The sequence below is a fragment of the Solea solea genome, chromosome 18 (assembly GCF_958295425.1).
Source record: "Solea solea chromosome 18, fSolSol10.1, whole genome shotgun sequence".
In the NCBI taxonomy this organism is placed as follows: Eukaryota; Metazoa; Chordata; class Actinopteri; order Pleuronectiformes; family Soleidae; genus Solea; species Solea solea.
Window position 1 is genome coordinate 19,197,751 of NC_081151.1, and position 22,995 is coordinate 19,220,745.

General features: G+C 41.5%; 1 protein-coding gene across 1 annotated transcript; it reads left to right on the forward strand.

The window, feature by feature from the left end:
• The first annotated feature begins 202 nt into the window (after nucleotides 1–202).
• On the forward strand, nucleotides 203–20,978 carry lrrc9 (leucine rich repeat containing 9). Its single transcript, XM_058614615.1, has 33 exons — nucleotides 203–400; nucleotides 540–670; nucleotides 764–982; nucleotides 2,116–2,256; nucleotides 2,382–2,445; nucleotides 2,548–2,618; nucleotides 3,999–4,181; nucleotides 4,945–5,100; nucleotides 5,173–5,375; nucleotides 5,454–5,585; nucleotides 6,607–6,783; nucleotides 6,861–6,984; nucleotides 7,122–7,257; nucleotides 7,341–7,481; nucleotides 7,554–7,672; nucleotides 9,138–9,308; nucleotides 9,395–9,514; nucleotides 9,616–9,807; nucleotides 9,925–10,050; nucleotides 10,674–10,814; nucleotides 11,008–11,185; nucleotides 11,281–11,504; nucleotides 11,603–11,725; nucleotides 11,819–11,949; nucleotides 12,289–12,397; nucleotides 12,896–13,035; nucleotides 13,957–14,093; nucleotides 14,539–14,756; nucleotides 15,974–16,042; nucleotides 16,837–16,962; nucleotides 18,997–19,183; nucleotides 19,265–19,388; nucleotides 19,487–20,978. The coding sequence occupies exons 2-33, from the start codon at nucleotides 608–610 to the stop codon at nucleotides 19,518–19,520; spliced, it is 4,479 nt and encodes a 1,492-aa protein (XP_058470598.1). The 5' UTR covers nucleotides 203–400; nucleotides 540–607; the 3' UTR covers nucleotides 19,521–20,978.
• The last annotated feature ends 2,017 nt before the right edge of the window (nucleotides 20,979–22,995 follow it).

Sequence of the window (22,995 nt, forward strand, 5' to 3'; positions counted from 1 at the left end):
CAGCCAACCAATAAAAACACATGATACAAGAATAAAACCATTTTTGTTTTAATTGTGGTTGACTAAAACTATAATTTCAAGTGTGTGTGTGTGTTTTTAATGACGGCACAAGTTACTTTAGAATTTTAGCCTGTTCTTAAAAAAAAAAAAAAAAGAAAGAAAAGAAATCCAGCAGTGTGGCGCCCTCTGGTGGCAGCTCAAAGCACCACCGAGGCCGCAAAAAGTTTCAAGATGGCTCCTTAGCAACCAGACTCTCCTGCCTGGAAACACACAGGATGCCAAACATTGCTGAACTCAAACGGGACAAAGAGTTTGTGTCGGAGCAGAAGTCCGCCGCTGTTTCTGTTCACTGGTGGATCCATGGAATATGAGCAGAAGAATTTAATGGAACCTTTTTAACGTGAGTTTACACTTTTAGTGTCTTACTTTAGGTACAAGAATGAAAAGCTTAATAATTCTGTGACAACATTTTGTGTTTTGGCCTTAGTTATCAGTAACACTCAGCTGTTTGATTTGATTCTTTTTTTTTTGGGCGACAGGTGCCACCTACTTCCTCAAAATCCTCTTTGTTGATTATAGCAGCAAGTTCAGTGTGTTTCAGCACAGAATGATACACAATGAGGAACAACAACAACATGAGGAGGGCGAGGAGGAGGTGCTCACTGAACTCGTGAGTGTGGAACTGTATCCAAATGATGTCAAAACTATTACACATACGCCTTGTTTCATCCGCTGAGACTTTTTCCAACATTGTCCTCCACAGTGTCTTGTCAACGGAGTGTCTTATGAAAAACTTGCACAAGAAGGAGGCAACATCAGCTCCCTGGAGATCTTCTTCTCTGGTTTCCCACGCATGGTTGGCCTTTCTTTCTTCCCGAGACTCTGCCAGCTCACTATCGTCGGCCAGAGCATTAAACACATGGAAGGACTGGAGTGTTGTCCTCTGCTCAGTGAGCTGTGGGTCGTCCAGTGTCAGCTGACGGTGAGTGTGTTAACAAGCAATTTTACTTAAGTACAAGCAAAAGTACTGGGCTACAAATGTACTCAAGTTAAGTTAAAAAAAAAAAGTAGCTTGTTTAAAATGTACTCGGAGTAAAAGTTACTTTTTAACGGGGACACAAATCTCACATGAATTGTTTTTAATTAAAGGCAAACCTTTACAAATTAAAGTGCTGATAAAATGAGATATGTAATCACATAATGTGTCAGTTAAAATGGGTCAAAGGTCACAAATGTCACTCACTCAGGGACCTTAATTAGTGCCAATTCACCTGTCCTCATTATTCACCTGTCCCTGTCCTTCACCTGTCCTCATCAATCACCTGTCCTCGTCATTCACCTCTCGTGGTCATTCACCTCTCCTCATCATTCACCTGTCCTCATCAATCACCTGTCCTCGTCATTCACCTCTCCTTGTCATTCACCTGTCCCCGTCATTCACCTGTCCCCGTCATTCACCTGTCCTCGTCATTCACTTGTCCTCGTCATTCACCCTTCCTCGTCATCCACCTGTCCCCGTCATTCACCTGTCCTCATCATTCACCTGTCCCTGTCATTCACCTGTCTTCATCATTCACCTGTCCCTGTCATTCACTTGTCCTCATCATTCACCTGTCCTCGTCATTCACCTGTCCCCATCATTCACCTGTCCTTGTCATTCACTGCCACAGTTAACTATACTCTGGTTATAAAAAACTAAAACCAAGCATTTACCAAAAACAAAAACTAATACAAACTAGCAAAACCACCCTAAAAATAATAATTAAAATGACTTATTTTAAAAACAAAAAGTAAAAACTATTATAACCTTGGACCTGTCCAGGGTGTACTCCGCCTTTTGAACTATGTCAGCTGGGATTGGCACCAGAGTCTCCCTGCGACCCTCATGTGGAGGATAAAGCGGTAGAAAATGAATGAATGAATGAATGAATGAGCCATGCAAGCACACGTCTAATCAAACCTTAATCGGCAACCAAAAAGCAGTAGAAGATGGATGATGGATCATTTATGAAAGTAAAAAGAGTGTATATGACACTTCATGGAAGGAAATCCGTATCCTATGCAGTGCAGACAACTTCTTACATAATAAAATATTTTTTTCTCTTTTTATTGTAGGGAATATCTGGACTGGAGAACTGTGTGCAGCTCCAGAAACTCTACCTGTATGACAATCAAATCTGTGAAATCAACAACTTGGAGTCGCTGATCGGCCTCGAAGTCCTGTGGCTCAACAACAACTGCATCAGTCACATACAGGTTTGATTCCTTAACTTGTGTCAACATGCATTCACACACAGCTCCTCATACAGTATCACTCAGTAAATATGAGTTTTCATTATTGATCTGTTGTTATGTGTGTGTGTGTGTGTTGTTTTCTGAAGGGCATGAGCACACTTCACAATCTCATAGAACTGAACCTCGCTGACAACTTGATTGAAAAGATTGGTAAGTTCAAAGCATCATCTCTTTTTTTTTTTTTTTTTTTCGGTCTATGCCAATGTTTCGTTGTTATTCACTCGCCAGTTTTTCTCTCTCTCTTCTCTTTAGGGCACAGCCTTGATTCTAATGTTTGCCTTCAGGACCTTAATCTGTCCGGGAACAAGATAATCTCCTTCAAGGTAAAAAGAAAGTACCTCCAAAGTACTCTTTTCCTTTAAAATTTGTAAAATGTCTCTTAAAATCCTTGGTGTGGACGTTTTCCAATTTCTTGTGAAATTTTGGGGTCTTGGTCAGTTCACATTTTCAATAATTTCCTCCAACAGGCCGACTGCACGAGAACCTTCACTGGTTTACTGAGCAGCATCGTTTTTCTTTTTGTCCTTCCACACTGAGTGATATACATCATCAACTGAACATATGTGGATCTTTGTCTCATACAAGGTCATGAGTTACTTTTTATTAGTTTTAGCTTTTTGTAAATGCTTAGATTTAGTTTAGTTTTCCTTAGTTAGTTTTAGTTTTTTCTGATATGGAGTATTTGCCAGGTGCAAGATTCAAAAAGGTCATAATGAGTTAGTCGGAGCATAGGCCACGGATGATATTCCTCCAGATTCTAACATCGGTGCTTCTGTAACTAGTCTTTTTTTCTAGGTAGGGTAGTTGGCCCTACGGTAACCCTTTTTTTTTTTTTTTTTTTATTTTACCTCAGGGGTGAGGCGGTCCACATTTTATCTGGCCTCTACCCCTTGACCTGTCCAGCACGGGTGACCCGCTGGCACAGCTCTCGGAGGTCATTGAGGCACGCAAGCCCTCACACCCGCCACCAGGCGTGGACCTTAAGAGGTCCATACTGCGTATTGTGTCATAAAAAAAACCCAACAAAAAATGCCATTATTATAAGGAATAAATACACTTCATATGAACACAAAAGGTATGTATGAAATAAATGTACAAAGACGAAAACTAAGCACGTTTTCACTACAATTCTAGTTAGTTTTAGTTTGTTTTATAAACACACAATTCAGTTTCAGTTGGGTATTGTTTTTTTGGTTTTTTTAAACTCAAGCTTTTATTTTAATTTCATTATTTTTCGTTAACTTATATGTATAATGACCTTGGTATCTACCAATATTGATTTTAGTCCAATATAGCCATTTTTTTGCCTTAGTCAACTTCTGTATAAATAATGGAAATCTAGTTTGAACGTCAGCTAAATATAAAACCTCTGTTGATTTATGTTGGAAGGAATGTGGCCACAAGAGGGACCTAAGACATATTCTATGGGCCTGACCACAGAACAAAGTTTACAATTTATCAACAATATTTGTTACACAGTGGTATCATCCCATCCCTAATAAAAACGCAGCATTTACTGAATCATTTATGAGGCACATGTAAAGTAAGTGCAGCATCGGTTGCCAAATCATTGCACATGTGGCAACCTACAAAGAGAAGGCATATATTATTTATGCTATATATCATATGTAATGTCCACTCTGCGTGCAGTGGACAGAAACCTTGCCCTCTTACTAACCCGTGCTCTTTGTTTCTGATAACAGGAGTTGACCCGGTTGACCTGCTTGCCCCGTCTGAGAGCGCTGGCTTTACACGACACCACGTCGCCGCCGAACCCCGTGTGTCTCCTTTGTAACTACGCCACACATGTCCTGTACCACGTGCCCGGCCTCCAGCGGCTCGACACGTATGACGTCTCGAGCCTGCAAGTAAAGGAGGCGGCTGAGGTAACTGACAAATCTGAGCTCAAATCAGCCTCTTGGTTTATTTATCGGGTTCCACAGCAGTTAAACTGTAGTTATGATGAAACACTCATTATGTTATTTGTCTTTTTCTTTGCTTAAATTCCTAATTTTTCTCTTCAAATCCCTTTTTTTTTGCATTGTATTTTGTCTTTAGAAATCTTACTGAGCATTTATGACAAGGTCTGCAACCTTTTAGGATGAAAAGAGACATTTTTGTCCCCCTCTCCACCCACATCAAATGAATCTGGCCCTGCAAAACCAACTTGACCCTCAAAAATGAAGATAATAACGTGTAAATTATGAAATTTAAGAACTACAAAAAGAAAACGGTTCACATCTCATTGCTGCTTATTATACCCAACCTCTTGAATTATTAGTCTTGTTGGCAAATCAGTGAAATTAAAAGTAACCCACTTAGAAATAAATAAATAATTATTTGGATTTTATGTAGTTTGTGTGTCAAAGATGGACAAATTTACTTCATTTAAGTGTCAGGAATGGCTTCCCCTATTTCACACTCAAGGCTTTTTAATGTTGCATTTGACTTAGACAAAGGATGTGACACACGAAGTATTAAAACACTTTTATTTATCATCTTGATCTCTAAATAATAGATGTTCACTTTGATATAAAAGCCTTGAGAAAAACCTCTAGAGCCACAGGTTGCAGACCCCTGGTCTAAAGCAGACATACAGCAGTTATTACTTGTTGCACGTCCAGAATTGTATTTTTTTTATTGCCTCAGTCCACAGTGATGAAGAAAATGATGTACTACAACATGCGTGTGCGTACTGCTCGGAGGCACCTGGCGGAGACTCGCTTCAGTCTGACGGAGAGGAAGAAAGCGCTGCTCCAGTTACCTGAAGAAAGTATCAGAACGCTCAGTCATGCCCTCAAAAATGTACGTCGTCATTTATTAAAAGCATTTTGTGCGCATATCAGCACAGTTGTTAACACTTCCCCTCGTCTCCAGCTCGAACGTGAGCGCTCCAAGATGCTGGCGGGAGGAAAGAAGTCCAGCTGCAGGATGGTGGATGAACCCGGAGGAACGAGGCACGCCGTGAAAGCTGCATCCGACACCGACGTCGGCTGTGATCCTGCCATGGAGCCCAATATACTCCTCAAGATGGAAGCGCTGAGGGAGAGACTGACAGTATGGACCAGACGGCTGCATGAGTTAGTTTGTAAACCTGGAGAAGTCGCCCTATAGTTGTGTTGAGTATAATAAAATCATATTCCTTCTTTGCATTGTAGGATTGAAGCCTGTTATGAAGAAGAGGTTGCCCACGCCACAAACATGATGGACGATACAGTCCAGTTTCTTCTGATGGAGCTGGAAAGTGTTGGGAATATTCGTTTGGAGGAGGGCACCTCCACAGACGCTTGGTAATAAGAGTGCCTGCTTAGCACGTTCTTCTTCCACGTTTCTTTTTCTTCTTCTTTTTCCTAGTTTTGAGAAAACCCCCACACATCCGATATCAGAACGTGCTTTTTGTTTGATTGGGATGTTGTGCTATGACTTTTCTAAGCATTTCCACATACACATGAATGGAAAACGGTCTAAAAAAACCCAGTTCTCTTTGGACTGTAGAGACATAGTTGAAACTTTAAACGGGTCGCAAGACTTCAGACTTTTCTCACATAAATCAAAGTATTGATACATATTACTGTTTTTAAACAATCACAGTTTAAGTTTTGTTCTTTTTTTTAGATTTTATAATGAGTGTGTATTGCGCCGCTAGCTGAGGTCCATGAAAATATTCACAAAAATCTCTAAACAAACTCTTCTCCTGCCCACAGTTTCCAACCTACACAGACATTTTTTAACCCTGTGTGTTGTTTCATTTTTATATGACTTGCGTTTTTTTCTTGAAATCACCTAAAAGTGCAGAGAGTTCTGGTCAAACCTCTCATTGACTCCCATGTAAAAACTCAGCTGTGGAGCTTTAAAAAAAATGAAGACGAGGGTGATTTTAAAACTGTAATCTCTCTGTCAATTCACATTCGTTTCTCACAAATTTAAATGTGCAAGCTCCTGAAAGCCTCCTGACGCTCACAAACCAATTGAAAAAAAAAATTGAATCCGTATCATCAACCATTCTGGAAATATGACAACTTTAAAACATGTTGCTTTCTCTGTTTTTCACCTGTTTTTGACTGTAAGAAACAGGTGTTTGGAAGGGGGAGGGATCAGGGAGGGGGAGGGGCTTGTGCGACCAGCAACAATCAGGATTTAAAAGTTCAATCCACCCAAATGTTAGTCCACTGAAGCAGGTACGATCAAAATTTCTTAGAGGAATTTTCTACTTATTTTCTATTATTAGATGCACCTGTAGCCATTGTGTCATTTATTATTAAAAACACACTTTTATTAAACCCAGACATTTACCTGCTTTGTGGCCAACAGGTTTAATTCCTGTTGCGACCTCCTGGTCTCCCGCTTCGCTCCGTCAGACTACAGGGCTCATGGCGTCACTGGAATTAAGATCGACCGAGTCATCCGCGTCTTAAACAGCGCACTGAGGCTTCGCTTTGAGGACAGACTTCACAGCCTACTCAACGGCAATGACACAGTAAACCTACAGTAAGTAAACAAGGTGTTTTAACTGTCGTGGCCTCACCGTTACGTTGATCTTGACCTCGTATCCCGCTCACCTGAAGCAGGAATTACAGACGTCGGCTGGAGCACTTGTTCTACATCGCCCACCCTGAGAGAAACGGTGAGAAGAATAGACAAATGTTGTCTATTCTGGAGGAAGGCTTCAAAACAGCAGAGCATTACGAGGTGTGTATTGTGCTGTAGTTGTTATTTCAAAGGATCCGTCCAAAAAGTTCTCTTTCCACCTCTGCTTTGTCCCACAGATCATCAGTTATGGACTCTCCTACTGTAAATGAATTTTAACCATGTTGACTTTGAATTAGGCCCTGGGAAAGGAGGGTGCCATACCTTTATCGAACAGCCTCAGTGTGACTGAACAGCCCAGAATTGATCACACTCTTCACCAGACACGCCAACATCACTCGAAGCACGGTGTGGATTCAGTCCCTTTCAGACACGGTGGGTCACTTTTCCCCTCATCTCGCCTTAAAAGACTCCTTTGTCTTTTTCCTTAAAAGCTGAAATGTTTTTTTTACCTGTAGCTCAGATTATTATTTCCAAAGTGTTTGTGGGACACAGCATGCCGATACGAGAGGGAGGTCCAGTCGACAGAAGAAGCCACCCAACAGTCAGCTCGGTGTATCGCAATGTGGACGCCAAGAACAGAACTGCAACGAGTGACGGTATGTGGGATATCACCAAGAAAAGGATTCCTGTTTCAGTCAGTCGCTGAACGTTGTTTGTCTTTTATTCAGAGAGACCTCACTCCTCTAATCCTGGTCCCGAGTGCAGCCACAGGCGGAGACAGTGGTTTGTGTTTGACCGTGAACTCGTCTTGCCCGAGTATGTTGTGTATTTTCACTACGTTACAGAGGTAATCAACTGATATACATACATTATTGTTGAGTTGTACTTGTGTCTTCTCAGATTATTTGATGTATTTGACTGAAACTTAATGTCAGGCCGAGTGGGAGCAAAAACTACCAAAATTAAATCTAAGAGAGAAATACTACTTACTTTTCATTAAAACATGTGTTTATTATTAATTTGAAGATACATGTTGTACTAATGAACAATAGCCTCAACACTCTGATACTTGAGTAAAAGTACAAGTATCTTACCAGAAAATGACTTTGGTAGAAGTCACTTTTTATAATATTACTTCAGTAAAAGTGGGGCCACATGGTGGTGTAGTGGTTAGCACTCTCGCCTTGCAGCGAGAAGACCCGGGTTCGAGCCCCGGTTGGAACAAGGGCCTTTCTGCATGGAGTTTGCATGTTCTCCCCGTGTGTGCGTGGGTTCTCTCCGGGTACTCCGGCTTCCTCCCACAGTCCAAAAACATGCAATGTGGGGATAGGTAAATTGGACACTCCAAATTGACCATAGGAGTGAGTGTGAGAGTGAATGGTTGTTTGTCTCTATCTGTGTGTGTGGCCCTGCGATGGACTGGCGAACTGTCCAGGGTGTACCCCGCCTATCGCCCGATGTAGCTGAGATTGGCACAGCACCCCCCGCGACCCTCTGGTTGAGGATAAAGCGGTAGATGATGACTGACTGACTTCAGTAAAAGTCTTAGTATTGACATTTACTGTACTTTGATATAAAATGAACTTAAGTTTTAGAAGTTAAAGTATTAAAAAAGTAAGGAGTTAGGATTTTGCCGTGGTGGCTCAGTGGTAGGGCAAGTTGTCTTTCATCTGGAAGGTTGTTTGTTCAATTCCTGGCTCTGCTAGTCTATATGTGTCCTTGAGCAAGACACTTAACCCCATGTTGCAGCATGTGAATGGGTGAAGCACAAAACTATAGTGTAAAGCAGCTCATCAAGACTAGAAATACCATAATACCAAGTCTTCTTCTTCTGGTTTTATTTGGTAGTAGAGAAAGCCAACATTTGGTTATTAAGGTCATTTCACTCGCGCTGTTGCAGAAAACCGGCGAATCTGCACCTTTGTCACCAGATACAGAGTCGGAAAAAAAATGCTTGTCCATAGTTTCCATTTTTTGGCCTGTTTTTGGACATTCAGACTGAAACAAATTTTATTTTAAATATGCTTTATGCTGTTCAAATTTAACACACAAAGTCTGGGGTTCATGTACAACTACGGTGTCTTTTTTTCTAAATAAATGTGTTCATTCCTATTTTAACATGCAGTAAACTGTAAATAACTGCCAGACATTGGAAGTTATTCTGGAAAAATGGGCAAAAGCACTGACTCATAGGCCATTTCTGGCCCTTTTATGGTTAAAATAAGCAAAAAAAAAAGTCCAGACGGACATTTTGAGGCTTCGTTTCATTACAACACTGCTAATAAATGTACTTTTGATTGCTGTTATCATAGAACCAAAAGCAAACTGCGTTGCATGGACAAGATGAAACCTGTAACAACGTCGTCCTGGACAAAGAAGTCCTCGGCATGGGACCAGTGCTGAAGGCACAGCCCAAGTTGTTGAGCTTGGACGACAAAATTCTGCTCACTGTTGCCAGAGCCAACGTTCTGAGTCAGATCACTGTGAGTATTCTGGAGATTCACACGTTTAATCTAAGTTATTTCATAAAAAAAACAAAGAATAAAACCTTAATGTTGCAACTGTGCAGGTACTGAACCTTCATGGGAACAGTCTGAACAAGATAACGGAGATTTCCTGCTTGACGTCTCTGCGCCATCTCACCATCAGCTTCAACGAGTTCACGCGCCTCGATGACATTTCTCACATGGTAGGAGTGACGATACCGAGGTGTGCTCTAACAATGTAGAGGTAGAGGGACCGTACTTGAAGCAGACCCTTCATCGCTTTTCTCTCGTGCCAAAATCACAGCCCAACCTTGAGTTTTTGGACGCGAGCTTCAACCACCTGGTGACCCTGGAGGGCCTGAGGGGGCTGGGACAACTCAAACAGCTGGATGTGCGCTGGAACAAGTTGACCAAAGCCAGAGAGGACGCAGCGGTGCTGAGGAAACACGCGCCGACACTTCTGAAGCTCGACACCAGATACAACCCCTGGAACAGAGTGCGTGCTGTCATCAAAATGACGTTAAAATCTACATTGAAACATTAGTTTTAATTCAAACGTAGTCAATTCTGTAATGCGCTGCAATGCTCTGTAAGGCTGTTTCTGCCCTTTCAGCCGACTGCAGTCAGAACGACCATTCTGGGATGTTTAACAACACTCACACACCTGGATCAAGTGATGGTAACAGAGGAGGAGGCTGCTGATGCAGCTAGCATGGCTGCAGGCTCCAAAATTTACCAGGTTATATACATATATATATATATCTATATATATATACATATATTTTATTTACATATTTGATATAGAATAGAATGGAATAGATGGACTTTATTAATCCCAAACTGGGAAATTAGAGTGTAGCAGCAGCAAGACACACAATATTAAGGTATATGAAATTGTATGTACAAAACGTAAAGATGAGGAGTGTAACTGTGAACAGAGATATGACATGTGGCAGGAAAGACTTCCTGTATCTGTCCGTTCGACAGAAACTTGTGGTTACCTTTAGAGCTGCAACTGACGACTGTTTTTATAATAGATTAATCTGTCGATGATTTGGAACGATGATTCATCGTTCCAAAAATGTTGACCGGTGTTCGTTGAACCTGGAAATGGTGACGTTCTCAAATGTCTTGTTTTGTCCACAAACCAAAATGATTCACTTTTAATGATTTCTTTGTACTCCAGAGCAAAGAAATTAAGGAAATATTCACATTTAAGAAGCGTAAACACTCAGAAATCTTATTTTAATCATGAAAAAAGCTTCAAACCGATTAATCGATTATCATTTAATCACTTAATTGTTTCAGCTCTGGTTACCTTCAGTTTGTGAAGTTAGTTTGTGCTGGGTTTCAATACTGTAGGCATCTCTCCTGGCTCACTCGCGCACCAGCGACAGTCGCCCTCGAAGTCTCCGCCTGCTGTCGACAGCTCAGCTCCTGCATCTCCTCGATCCAGCTCCCTGGGGACTCCGCCGAGAGCTGGAGCCAGACTGGACTGCAAAGGTGAGCTTCGTCGTCCACCCGGGTAAAGAGTCGACGGCACTCTCTCTTTCACATCCCGTATCAATGATTTTCCCCGTTCAGCCTCCTTCCACCACTGCCATCCTGGTCCACAGCCTTGTCACTTCCCGTTTGGATTATTGCAGTTGTATGTAAGATTTATTTAATGATTGAAAAAAAGATCACTTTTGACCAGATCACAGCCCTGAACCTCGACGGTCAGAGGATCTCCAGGCTCATTCACCTGAATAAGCTGGTGAACCTGCGCTGGGCTTCCTTCAATGACAACGACATATGCAAAGTGGAAGGACTGGAGAGCTGTGTGAAGCTGGAGGAGCTTTCTCTGGACAACAACAGCATCAGCACACTCAGCGGTCAGTCACACTGTCCGACCGGAGCTAAACTAAACCAAACAAGAAAGCGTGGCTGCTTTGAATTCCCCGTCTTTTCTCTGTCCCTGTGTCTTCAGGCCTGTCAAAACTGCACAACCTAAATAAACTGAGCGTGGACGGGAATCAACTCTCCAGTCTGGACGCCGCTTCAGTCCTCGATCATCTGCCGAACCTGTCCTTCCTGTCTGTGGAGAACAACTGTATCAGTTCCCTGCGCGGCGTCCAGAGGGTTCGCTCCCTCCTCGAACTCTACATTGGCAACAACCAGATTTCTACATCTCGAGACGTCTTCTATCTTAAGGCAAGAAAACCTTTAAATAACTGAAATGTTTTTCGTGAACGATAATAACCTTGGTCCATATGCAACATCTTTTTCTTCTTTTTTTTTTTTTTTTTTAGAGTGTAACAAACCTCATCATTCTGGATCTTTATGGAAACCCTTTAGTGGAGAAATTAGAGAATTACCGGATCTACGTGGTCTTCCACCTGCCCTCGCTGAAAGCACTGGACGGGATCGCAGTCGTATGTGCCAATAACGACAGATTCACTCGGATACTGAAGGGTTGACGGTGAAATAATTACCTGTGCTGTTTTTTTTTGTTGTTTTTTTTAAAGGAAATAACTGAGTGTGAAAGTGCAAAGGATATGTTTGGAGGAAGACTGACCTCTGACATGGTTGCAGAGAAGCTGGGTCACTCGGATTATACCGACATCACCTACCTCACCCTGCAGTCCTGCTCCATCAGGTAACCCAGTGTCATGTCACAAACTCGAGACACAGTGCAATAAACAGATGTTTTTATTCACTATTTCAACTGCTGTATAATGTTATATTCTGCTGTATGTTGTTCTGCTGTATATTTCATTTCTATGCTATTTTAAAGGTATTTTTTTATACTATTTACACCTTTGTTATGTCATTGTTGTGATATAAACAATTTCCCCCCCTGGGCATCAATAAAGTATTTCTGATTCTTCTTCTGAGAAGAATAAGAGACAAGACATGCATCCAGACATGAACATGATTTAGTGATTTTTCAGTGCTGAAACACTGTGAATTGTTCTTTTTTTTCCCCCCCACACAGGAGCGTGGATCTGTCTCCGGCAGACCTGTTCAGAAACCTGCGCAGCGTCAACTTGGATCACAACAAACTCACCTCGTTCTCAGGCCTCATTTATCTGCCCAACATCAAGGTACAATATTTTTGTCCCCCTGCTTTAAATGCATTTCTGTCATGAATCTGTTTATTAAATGATCTAAACAAGTATCTTTAGGATCTATCTCTGAAGATAGAAGAAAGAATTAAATTGCATTTAATCAACCTTTTAATATTTAACATATGTAGGGTATAAACAAAGAAAATTAGTCGATAGTTATACTAACCACTCCAAATTGAAGCCAACACTAGATCCCAGAATATTTTCACAACTCAGATTAACAACTCTACCCAATCGTCACATTACCAATCCAGTCTAACCCATAATTCCAGTAGTTAGTAATCCCCTCAGTTTACAAACAGAATTCACAGGAAAAGCCAAATGATGAACAATCATCCACACACTGACGAGATGCTACCAAATCTAACTGCACAGACCTGCATATCACACATGTTATTAACTCATTTTACCCAAAATATAAAGACAATAAACAGTCTGGATGGATTTTTTTTCCCCGTGTTGTCACCTGTGCAGGCTCTGTGTCTGAACTACAACCACGTCGAGTCCATTCTGCCCCGGCAAAGAACTCAAGCTCATCTGACAAACAGACAGATGCTCTACAGCAAGGTTTCCTCCAGTGGTTATGGTCAGCAGTGCCCATCCAAAGGCAACAGGTAACACTTGACCACTTGTCAGTCATTTGTGTGTTTTTACTTTGAGACTTGTACACCAAGGGTCTGCAACCTCTAGAATCAGAAGAGCCATTTTTGCTCATTCAGGAGCCATGAAAAAAGGATGACATCAGGTAATATGTTATATATATAAATAACTTGTGTCATTTATGAAATTTAAGAAGTACAAAAAGAAAAACTATTGACGTTTTTGATGTAAACATAGGATGTGACGCATATTTTTAGTAGCCCAAATATTAAAACGTGTACATTTCTCACCTTGATCTCTCACTAAGAGGTGGGAGACAGAAATTGGATGAATGGAAACAATAAAATGACTTTTCTTTTGAGGCTACAGGGAGCCACTGCAGAGCAGCTGAAGAGCCACATGTGGCTCCAGAGCCGCAGGTTGCAGACCCCTGAACTAGACTGTTGTCATCAAGTGTTCACTTCAAATGAATAGGATGACTGTAACCATTAGGGGGCAGTACTGACCTGCCAAATAGATCGACTATCTTGATAGATTGTCTGTAAAATATTAATAAATTATAATACTAATAACACTGACTTTTAGATGGTTTAAGACAGTCATGATGTTGTCATTTAATTTAAAATACTTTAATTTTTAAACATTATGCTAAAAACAAAATCAATATTTATATATTGGTTTGATTTATTATTTTTTTTGTTGACTTTTTATCATATTTGATGATATTTTACGATGATGACACGTTGTCCTTGTGCCGGAGCCGGTGAATAGGCAGCGCTGTGACAGACATGCTTTTGTTTGGCCTGCCTGTGATTGCCTTTATGTGGTCTGCACCTGTGAGGTCTGACTGGTTAAATGAGGCAGCGGGAGGGAGAAAGAGATGTTCATTTAACCGCAGAGCGATGACAAACTGCCTTTCTGTGGCTGTGTTTAAGGGAAACTGGGCCCACCGTCGGCCTGGAGCCGCTGATGGGCAGCCTGGAGGTGCTGCATTTGAGTCACAATAGCATCTCCAATATGGCCAATCTGCAGCTCAGCAGGCTCACCAATCTTAAAGCGCTCTTCCTTCAAGGTATGTATGGTTGACGTACAAATCCTGGCCACACAAAGCCCTTTTGCAAACGCAAGGGTATAGAACCTGTGAAAAGGCAAACACTGGGAGCAAAGTCTCCCATGGACCTAAGGCCAGATGGGTGATGAGCCTGGAAGAAAAGAGAAACTGACTTTCTTTTCTTCAGCGTTTGATGGGTTTTGATTTGGTGCGCTTTGTTAGTGTGATTTGTCCCAACCAGCCGACCTTACTTGTCCTTTCTTTATTTTACCGTTTTAAACCCATTGAAGCCGCCTGTGTAATTTCAGTGCTTTTTGACACCAGAACAAACATAAATGCCAGGCAAATGTTTATCTAGCCTTCAATATTCTGCCCCTGTTTTTTTAAATATTCTCTCTTGAATTCACTGTGGTATATGTGAAATACTGTCTTTTTCTGTGATTTCATACGCTTTGCACTCTGCTAGGTAATGAGATCAGCCAGGTGGAAGGATTGGAGGGGCTTCACCAGCTCAGAGAGCTCGTGTTAGACAGGAACCGGATCAAAACTCTGTCTGAGAACTCTTTCGTGGCCCAGAATGACCTGTTAGAACTGCACTTAGCGGAGAATCGCATCCGGGAGCTCAACCACCTCAATTCTCTGACTGAGCTCCGCAAGCTGTTTCTTGGCATGAACAAGCTGCAGGTATTCTCCTTCCTAACATGCTGGATGTGTGTATTCATTTTTGATCCAACTGTATTTGAGACTTTCAATTAAACTGCCTGAATGACTCTCAACACGGTGATTTTCTGAGGTGACCACCAAGGTTACAGTCGGCCTTTGTGTCGTTTTTGATTCAAAGTTTTGCTGATTGGTTCTTATGTAAAATGTGTGAATGTTTAAGAATGTATTTTATTCAACATGCAGCAGTATTACTTTTCCCTGCATTTGCAAAGTAAGACATGAAGTATAGTAATCATAAGTCATTACCACCCACTATGCCACACAAGGGGTAGCATTAAGGAGAATCAAGTTTGATTGAAGGTCAGGGACATGTGTATGAAGAAAGAAGGGGACAATCAGCACAAACGTGTAATCAGCTTCTCAGTCTGCATCTCCATCTCACCCAGAGTGAGTGATTTGTTGCCAGTGCCCTCTTCCCTTTACCTCCTTAATGTTTTCATGCATTCAATTAAGAAATACATGGAATACAGCAATCATCGCGGCACAGCAGTCGTCACAGTCGGGGGGGCTTAAATTTCAGCCAAATCCAAGCACAACAAACCCCCGGGAATGAGAGGGGAAAACAGTCCCACGCCATGTTGTGTGGCCACACTCTCTCATGAGATTAACATGCGTAATCTCTCCCATCAGCTGCTTCAATCCTGCCTACACCGAAATTATGAAAGGTTCAACCCGGATGCGTGTGTTTCCACTGCACATTAGTCCGCGAACAGTAGGAAAGAAAAGTTAAATGAGGCAGTAGCAGAGGTGGAAAGAGTACTGAAATATTCTACTCAAGTGAAAGTACCACTATTTTGATAACACTTTACTTACATACGAGTAAAAACTTACTTTAACAAGGTTTGGGTTCTTTCTTGTGTCATGTAAAAAGGACAAGGGGACACAAATCTCACATGAATTGTTTTTATTTAAAGGCAAACTTTTACAAATGAAAGTGTGGTCAAAATAAAATATGTAAACACACAATGTGTCGGTCAACATGGGTCAAAGGTCACAAATGTCACTGACTCTGGGACCTTATTTAGCGCCAATTCCTCAATTCCTCATCATTCCCTGCCAAAGTTTCCAGTGTGTGATTTATTCTTATTTAAAACATAGTGAAGTACATCACTTCCAAAAAAAATTACAAATTTTATTTAATTACACAAAAACAAACTATATTCTTCTTTTCTTCGTAGGACATCGCTGAACTTGAAAAACTCGAGGTTCTTCCTTCTCTGATGGAGCTTTCAGTTCTGGGCAATCCTGTAAGTAATGTTACTGTTGACTATGTATTAAAACACTGTAGACATACTGTTAACAATATTATTGTGATTTGTGGTTGTCCATTGGTTACACAAGCTTACTTAACACACAATCCACAGTCGTGAACGCTCAAACTCAAAGAAATGAACTCACAGTGTCAGTATCTCACTCGCAAAAACTCAGAACGTTAACCCAGGGGAGTTCAGCCGGTCAAAATGAAGCAATTACATGATTGGCTGTCAAATCCAGTGACCAAATGGCAGGGCATCATCACCCATCTGGAGCTGGGTCATGCTCAGCTGTGGTAGCCTCTTTACTGGTCCGGCCCCATCCCCCGCTTCTCTTCCCAAAGGGAGGATTTAATCCTGCATTTCGGGGTCGAGATTACATGCCAACAGCAACTCTGGAGACAATGCGTCCCGCTGTTGTTGACTACATGAGATTGTTATTACTTCATCCATATTTCCCAGCCAAAATTCCTTTTCCAGTGGACATTAAATTGGCACGCACTCAACTCGTAACTTAATCATAGCAGCAGTCGCAGCGTCCTGCAGGAACATACAGTTCTGTCACTGGACCGATCTGGATTTGTACTCTGGTCAGATGGGTAAGGAACTATCTGCTAACTGTCAGCTGCGTCGCATAGCTTGCCCGGGAACACGATAACGACGTAAGAACACGCGTTGATATTTAAAGTGGATGTCACGAGCCGGCTTCATCCGGGCTGCGGCGTTAAAAGTGTTGTCTGCCATGTGAGATGAGTGTAATTTGTGACTCTTAATGTTTGTGCTCTCAGGTGGCCCGCAGTTCTCTCCACAGATTAGGAGTAGTGCTTCATCTGTCCCAGCTGCAGGTGCTGGATGGAGTGACGATCACTCTGGAGGAAAGGACGAGGGCTGAACTCGTCAGCGCTGATCCATCAGTAAGAAGTGTATATATGTTCACCCATTCACCCACATGCTGTATGTCCATTTGTTAAAGATGACTTTCAGGGGTGATTTCCTCCCACTGTCCAAAAACATGTAGATTTTGGGATTAGGTCAATTGGACACTCTAAATTGGCCGTAGCTGTGAGAGTGGATGGTGGTTTGTCTCTATGTGGCCCTGTGATGGACTGGCGACCTGTCCAGGGTGAACCCCGCCTTTCACCCTATGTCAGCCGCAACCCTCATGTGGAGAATAACGCGGTAATGGAATGGATTGTCTAGTCAAAAGGTTCTCGTTGAAATATTACTTACAAAGATTATAAAAACTGACAAGTTTCTACAAACATGGATAATCTGCCAGTGAGTGGAGGAGTGACCCAAGCTTAAGTATTGTGTGGGAATGAAGAGCCCTATCTTGCCTCTCTGCAATGTGGGAGCAAACAAAAAAGATGTGACCTTGAGTCACAGGTGGAATCATGACACATGGATGTAGTAAATAACAACGGTTCCACAGACCTGGTGCCACCACCACATACAGTTATGTTCATAATAATAGCAGTGTGTTTAAAAAGGTGAGGAAACCTCAAAATTCTTCAAATAAATTGTATTTTAATGAACACAAATGCATTCTATTTCAAAGGAAGAACATTGGAATTGAATTTGATAATATTTTACACAAAGTCAAGAAATATAATGTTCAAAAAAGAATTTTTTTTTGCTGAACAGCCTATCATTTTCTGCACTAATTTATTTCTTAATAAAAGAACGCTCTTCTTTTGAACAGTGTCTTGAACTCGGCACTGCTATTTTTTTTTAACACGCCCCTTTCAGTAAATGCAGCATGCACGTCATGCCTGTTGGGTCTGTTGGTTGTCTATACCTTTACCAAACCCTCTAGAAACTTACTTGCAGTGTAGAAGTTGAAAATCTAACAAAAACAGTGACTGCTATTATTTTGAACACAACTGTATATACACACTAAATACAATATCTGTGGTTTCCTATTGTCATCTACTCAGGGTTTTTAAGAGATATAACCTCTCTTAAGGATAACACACTTACATAAAGCACAATTGTGTTTTCCTGACTTATCAAAAGGTGTCACTTGTAGCAAAGTTGTTATCATTTTGCAGGAAGTGCCTGCATTTCAATTATGACTGAATTACAAAAGGAACAAAAGTACCTTGCCGCTGTATTGTAAACGCTCATAACAACAGCAGCAGCCGTCGCCACAGAGAAAAAAAAGAGAGAAAAGCCTGGATCACACACATTTTCAGTCTGACTGACCTGATGTTCATGTATGAGAGACCCAGGCAGTAATTCTTGTGCGGCTCCGAATTAAAAGCAGCCTAAGCCCGCTGGCATCATCCTGCTGATTAGATGAAATGTGCCCGGCCGATAACGCACCAGTGGATTTACCCCCTATTAGCCAGGTCAACATGACCCCCTCTGCTTGTTAATCGCAGATGGGGAAATGACAGAGCCAGAGATCAAGGGGTTTTTTTTCTCATTAAAAACACACACAGAGACCCCTCTTAATGGATTCTAAAGACGGTCATCTCAGTTGCCACCGTCGGTCTATGTCTGCGTTTGAATTTGAACATTGTTATTGATGAGGAGTAATTGCTTTCCCCCCTGGAAGATGCTTATATACGTGGACCAATCAACAATCCCCTACCTGTGGTTTATACGAGGAGAGTGTTCAACACAAGAGATGTTTTTTTTTCTTCATTTACTCTTCACCAGTAACACAAGTACTGATATTTACACATCTTAACACAAGTGTTCCCTTTACTGTGACACCCAAAGTATTCAAATATTCGAGCGGTGTTCAGTATTTGAGCAGAGAACTACAAAAAAAAGGCTTAAAGCAGGGGAGTCAAACTTGACCAGAGGGCCAATGAGCGATAAAAGTTTTTATTATACCTTGATTATTAAGTTATGGGCCGCATCAGTTTGACACCTCTGGGTTAAATATCTTTCACTGTGCGTTCTCAGATGTTCTGAGATGTTTAATATTTCTCCGACAGCTGTGTTGCCAGTGCTCCGGCGGCTCTCTCCCTCCCACTGAAATAAACCTGCCCGGACTGTTTCCCGCCATGCCCAGAACCGCCCCTCTCAGAGGAATGAACATAAGTGGACTGCAGAGCTACATGCATGGGCACGACGTCCTGTCGGGTAACGCGGAAGAGACCCCGCCTCATTACACATACAAGCGTGAGTGCAAAACACATACAATTTCCACATGATGCTAAAACTCCAAATACATGTCGGACACACTATTTTCCAATGTAACAGACAAGAAGCACAAGCAGAGTAACCCTGCGCGAAGTGGCCAGACTGATATTAACTTCAGATACATTAGAAGAACGGGGAACAACAACCTTCCTGTCACATATCACAGCCCGGAGCAAGACAGCAGGTTATTTATTCATTTTACACACATTATTATTATTATTATTATTATTACTTTACTTAAAAATGCGAGTGATGTGTTTAACTGTATTTGTGTTTTTCCAGATTACCAAACGGTGGTAAACCTCCACCCGTGTAGCAGCCAGAGGAGACGAGGAGTAACGTCGTTCTCCCACTTAGCCATGACTCGTGTCGCATTATCATTATTATGGTGTTTTAAAACATCTGTGAGCATCTGCATACCGTTACTCTGTACAGCATTGTCAGTGAGGAAAACATCTGGACACATAGTATTTCAGATGCTTTATTTTCTGCCTTTGAGCGTGGCAGAAAGTCATTTTCTTTACACTTCAACAACCTGTTAATAAATGTCCCATGCTGTTAGTTGAAAGTAAAGCCGCTTTTGGCCGGGAGGAAATTAGACTTCTACAAATCGCTTTCAAATGCATTTGGTTTCTATTTTCTATCCACGTAAGTGCATCATTAACCACGGTAATCTGAGGATGAGAGGTTTTGGCATCATTTTTACCACTATCCTCTCCTTGGACCCAAACCAGTAAAAAAAAAAAACACCCACAGATGTAAGAGCGTGTGAGGCTGGCATGCTGCGTCCATCGGGTCATCCCCAACAAGTGGGATAATCCAGGTTTAGCACACCTCTCAGTGGACAATAATCTGCCGTCACCCAGATAAAGATGTAATCTTAAATGAGGTCCAAATGGATTTCAGAGACGCTCGGTTTCACTGTGTAAGCCTCTTTTCACAGAGCTCGCTGCAATTTTGACAGTAATGGGCCAAATTTTTTGCGTGCTGTAACACTTCACTTGATATTTATGATGTTCTTTTTTGATAAAAAAAGGCCTTTCTGGCCTTGAAATAAGTTTTCATTCTGGGGTTAAAATGTAAAAGAAAAAGCAAATCATTTTCCTTCCACCAAACTCAGTTTTAGTGAGTATTAATGTGACCACTAGGTGTCCTTGGAGCTCCATTAGCTTCTCCTTAAAGATGCTGCTACTCAGTCAATAAATTTACCACCTGCCCTGTACTTGCAGGTCGCATTTTATCAGCTGAAGAGCGACACGCGTGTAGGCCGCAAATACGCGCTCCGCGCTGCTGTCGCGTTTGCTGAACATGCGAGGGAAACATGCCGCTCTATAAGCGGCCAAAAGTGCAAACGCTCTCCCCCAAACAGGCTCCTCTAATGCATGTACTTAACTTCACTTAATTTGTGTTAATTCCCAGCACTAATCAGGGCTAATGACTGTGCAAGTGAGTGCACTGTCATTACTGCGCTCTGCCTGACATCAAATGGCAGCTGATGGACTCACACACACACACACACTCCAAAAAAAAGCCAGAAACTAATGCACACATTTGGTGGCTCAGTGCAAATGCATTAGGTATTGTGCGGGATAATTACACGTGTTATAGTTATGTGCAGGATGTGCAGTATATGGATATGTTCGGCGTATCATTTTTAATGCAAATGCATTTGCTGTGTGGTGGAAACCTGTAGTGAGCGTAGCACTTTATACAGTATGTCTCTCTTTGCATGTCTGTCAGTATTTTTAGCATTAAAATGACATTTGCATAAAGATTGTGAATTATTCATCAGTCCTGAGTGAACCCAGATGCACCGCTCTCCCTCTCTTTCTCTCTCTCTCTCTCTCTCCCTCTGCTCCAACCACATGGTTTGTAGCTGGTTTAATGGGATGGAATGTGACAGGTTATGTTTTTATCTGCCCTGATATGGAGCCGGGCTCGGGCAGAGAGAGAGAGAGAGAGAGAGAGAGAAAGAGAGAGAGGCAGATGGAGAGAGGGATGTTGGTCTCTGCACTTGTGTTTTGGATTCATAATTTGACATGTTTGCGCTTGGTTGTGAATCAGTTATAGATGATACCCAAGTCCATTCAACTCACATGAAGGTTTGCACAGCTATTCTTTTAAGGACACGATGCAGATGTGTTTATTTGGACAGCCTAACCTAACCCACAGCCGGTTCATGTCTTACCCTAACCTTAACCTTAACCACAGACCAAAGCTTAGCCATAAACTTAGACAGTTACTCAGAAATTGAGGTTTTGCCTCATTTGGACCACATTTGGGTCTCCATATGAACTACTGGTCTTGACAAGGTCAGTGTTTATGCCAGAAAATGTCTTCAAGAGGTAACACATACAAGTACACACACACACACACACACACACATGCTCTGAATGGGGCTATTATTGCTGGTCCACCAACTCCCTACATTTGCTGTGTCTGTGCATTCAGAGCGCCATTAGTCCAGGACTCTGTGAATAATTGCTGAATGGACCATGTTTTCACTGCTATCTACTCAGGTTCCAGTGTTGGGGGTTGATGTAGGAGGTGAAGTGAGAGGGACGAGGACACTGATTGATGTTTGATGCCGAGGATAACACAGCGTCCTGCTGCAGTGCTTATTAAAGCATTATGCACACGCATATCTGCTGCGTGAACCCTGTTACCCTGCATGCGCTGCACGTTTACCAGTTTGTATTAACTTTGAAGGAGCTTCAGTGGAGCTTACAATTACATCTTTACTTAATGTTTTTATTTGTTTTTTTAAAATCCAATCTCTCACCATTTGCCTGCTATTGTGAAGGTTATCATCAAAATATAAATTATTGTGCTCACAAGGTGCACATTAATGCCCCAAGTTCATTTTTTTTGTTCATCCCCGTAAATACATCCTCTGCTCAAAATCAATCTTGCCACGGCGCTCATCTCCAAATCAGTTACTGAGTTATCACTGTTGCTGGCCATTTTCCTTTAATTTGTTTCCTGTGAGGTTCCCTTGAGAAAAAATAAAAGAGCGAATGGAGAGAGAGAGTAAAAATACAGATAAAGGACTGTTGTGAGAGTGACAATTAGAATGAAAGGGAAAACGAAATTCACAGAAACGTTCAATCTTAACTGCTATTTATTTCTCCATGCATGCGAGTTATCTCATTACTGAACCTGTGTGTCATTTATCACATTACTTTAAAGCGTGTCGGTTGGTTAAAATAGGAAAAAATAAAAGGTGATGTGATAACAAAAAAACCCTCAAAACAGATTAATACTCAGCCAGTACACTTAACAGCAAGCGATTTTCAAAGAACTGTCAGACTGTCTGCATTTTTGGCCTTTTATTTTATATTTCATTTGTTTCTCTGTTAACGACTCTGACATATTATTCCTCCTCAGATGGCTGATAATAAAAATGGAGCAGTTGTTTTTAAATAAGCGGTGCTTTTGGGGAAAACATGGAGCTATACATGTTGTCATGATGACTGACAGGCGTTTCCATTGTCATGATGTTATTGTTTTCTTTGTGTCGTCCACAAAGAGTAAAAACAACAATTTAATCTCCCTCGCTTGAGATTATTTTCTGTCATTGTGTTAATATTGTGGCCTTTTTTTTTTAGTTGATCCCATCGTGATCCTCCCGTTGTGCTCGTCCTTTCCAAGTAGAAACATTGTACTTTCAACATGTGTGAATAATAACGTACTTACATGATTAGCATTGACATGAAAACAACAATTTGGTGTGGGATATTAATATTCCAAATCCAGATTTTGAATAAGTGAATTCAGGATTTAAGGATACT

Coding starts and splice junctions, on each gene's coding strand:
- lrrc9 (XM_058614615.1), top strand. CDS start 608: ATGATACACAATGAGGAACAACAACAACATGAGGAGGGCGAGGAGGAG. Junction 2,446..2,547: donor CAACTTGATTGAAAAGATTG/GTAAGTTCAAAG, acceptor TCTTCTCTTTAG/GGCACAGCCTTGATTCTAAT. Junction 12,398..12,895: donor TTTATCTGCCCAACATCAAG/GTACAATATTTT, acceptor TCACCTGTGCAG/GCTCTGTGTCTGAACTACAA.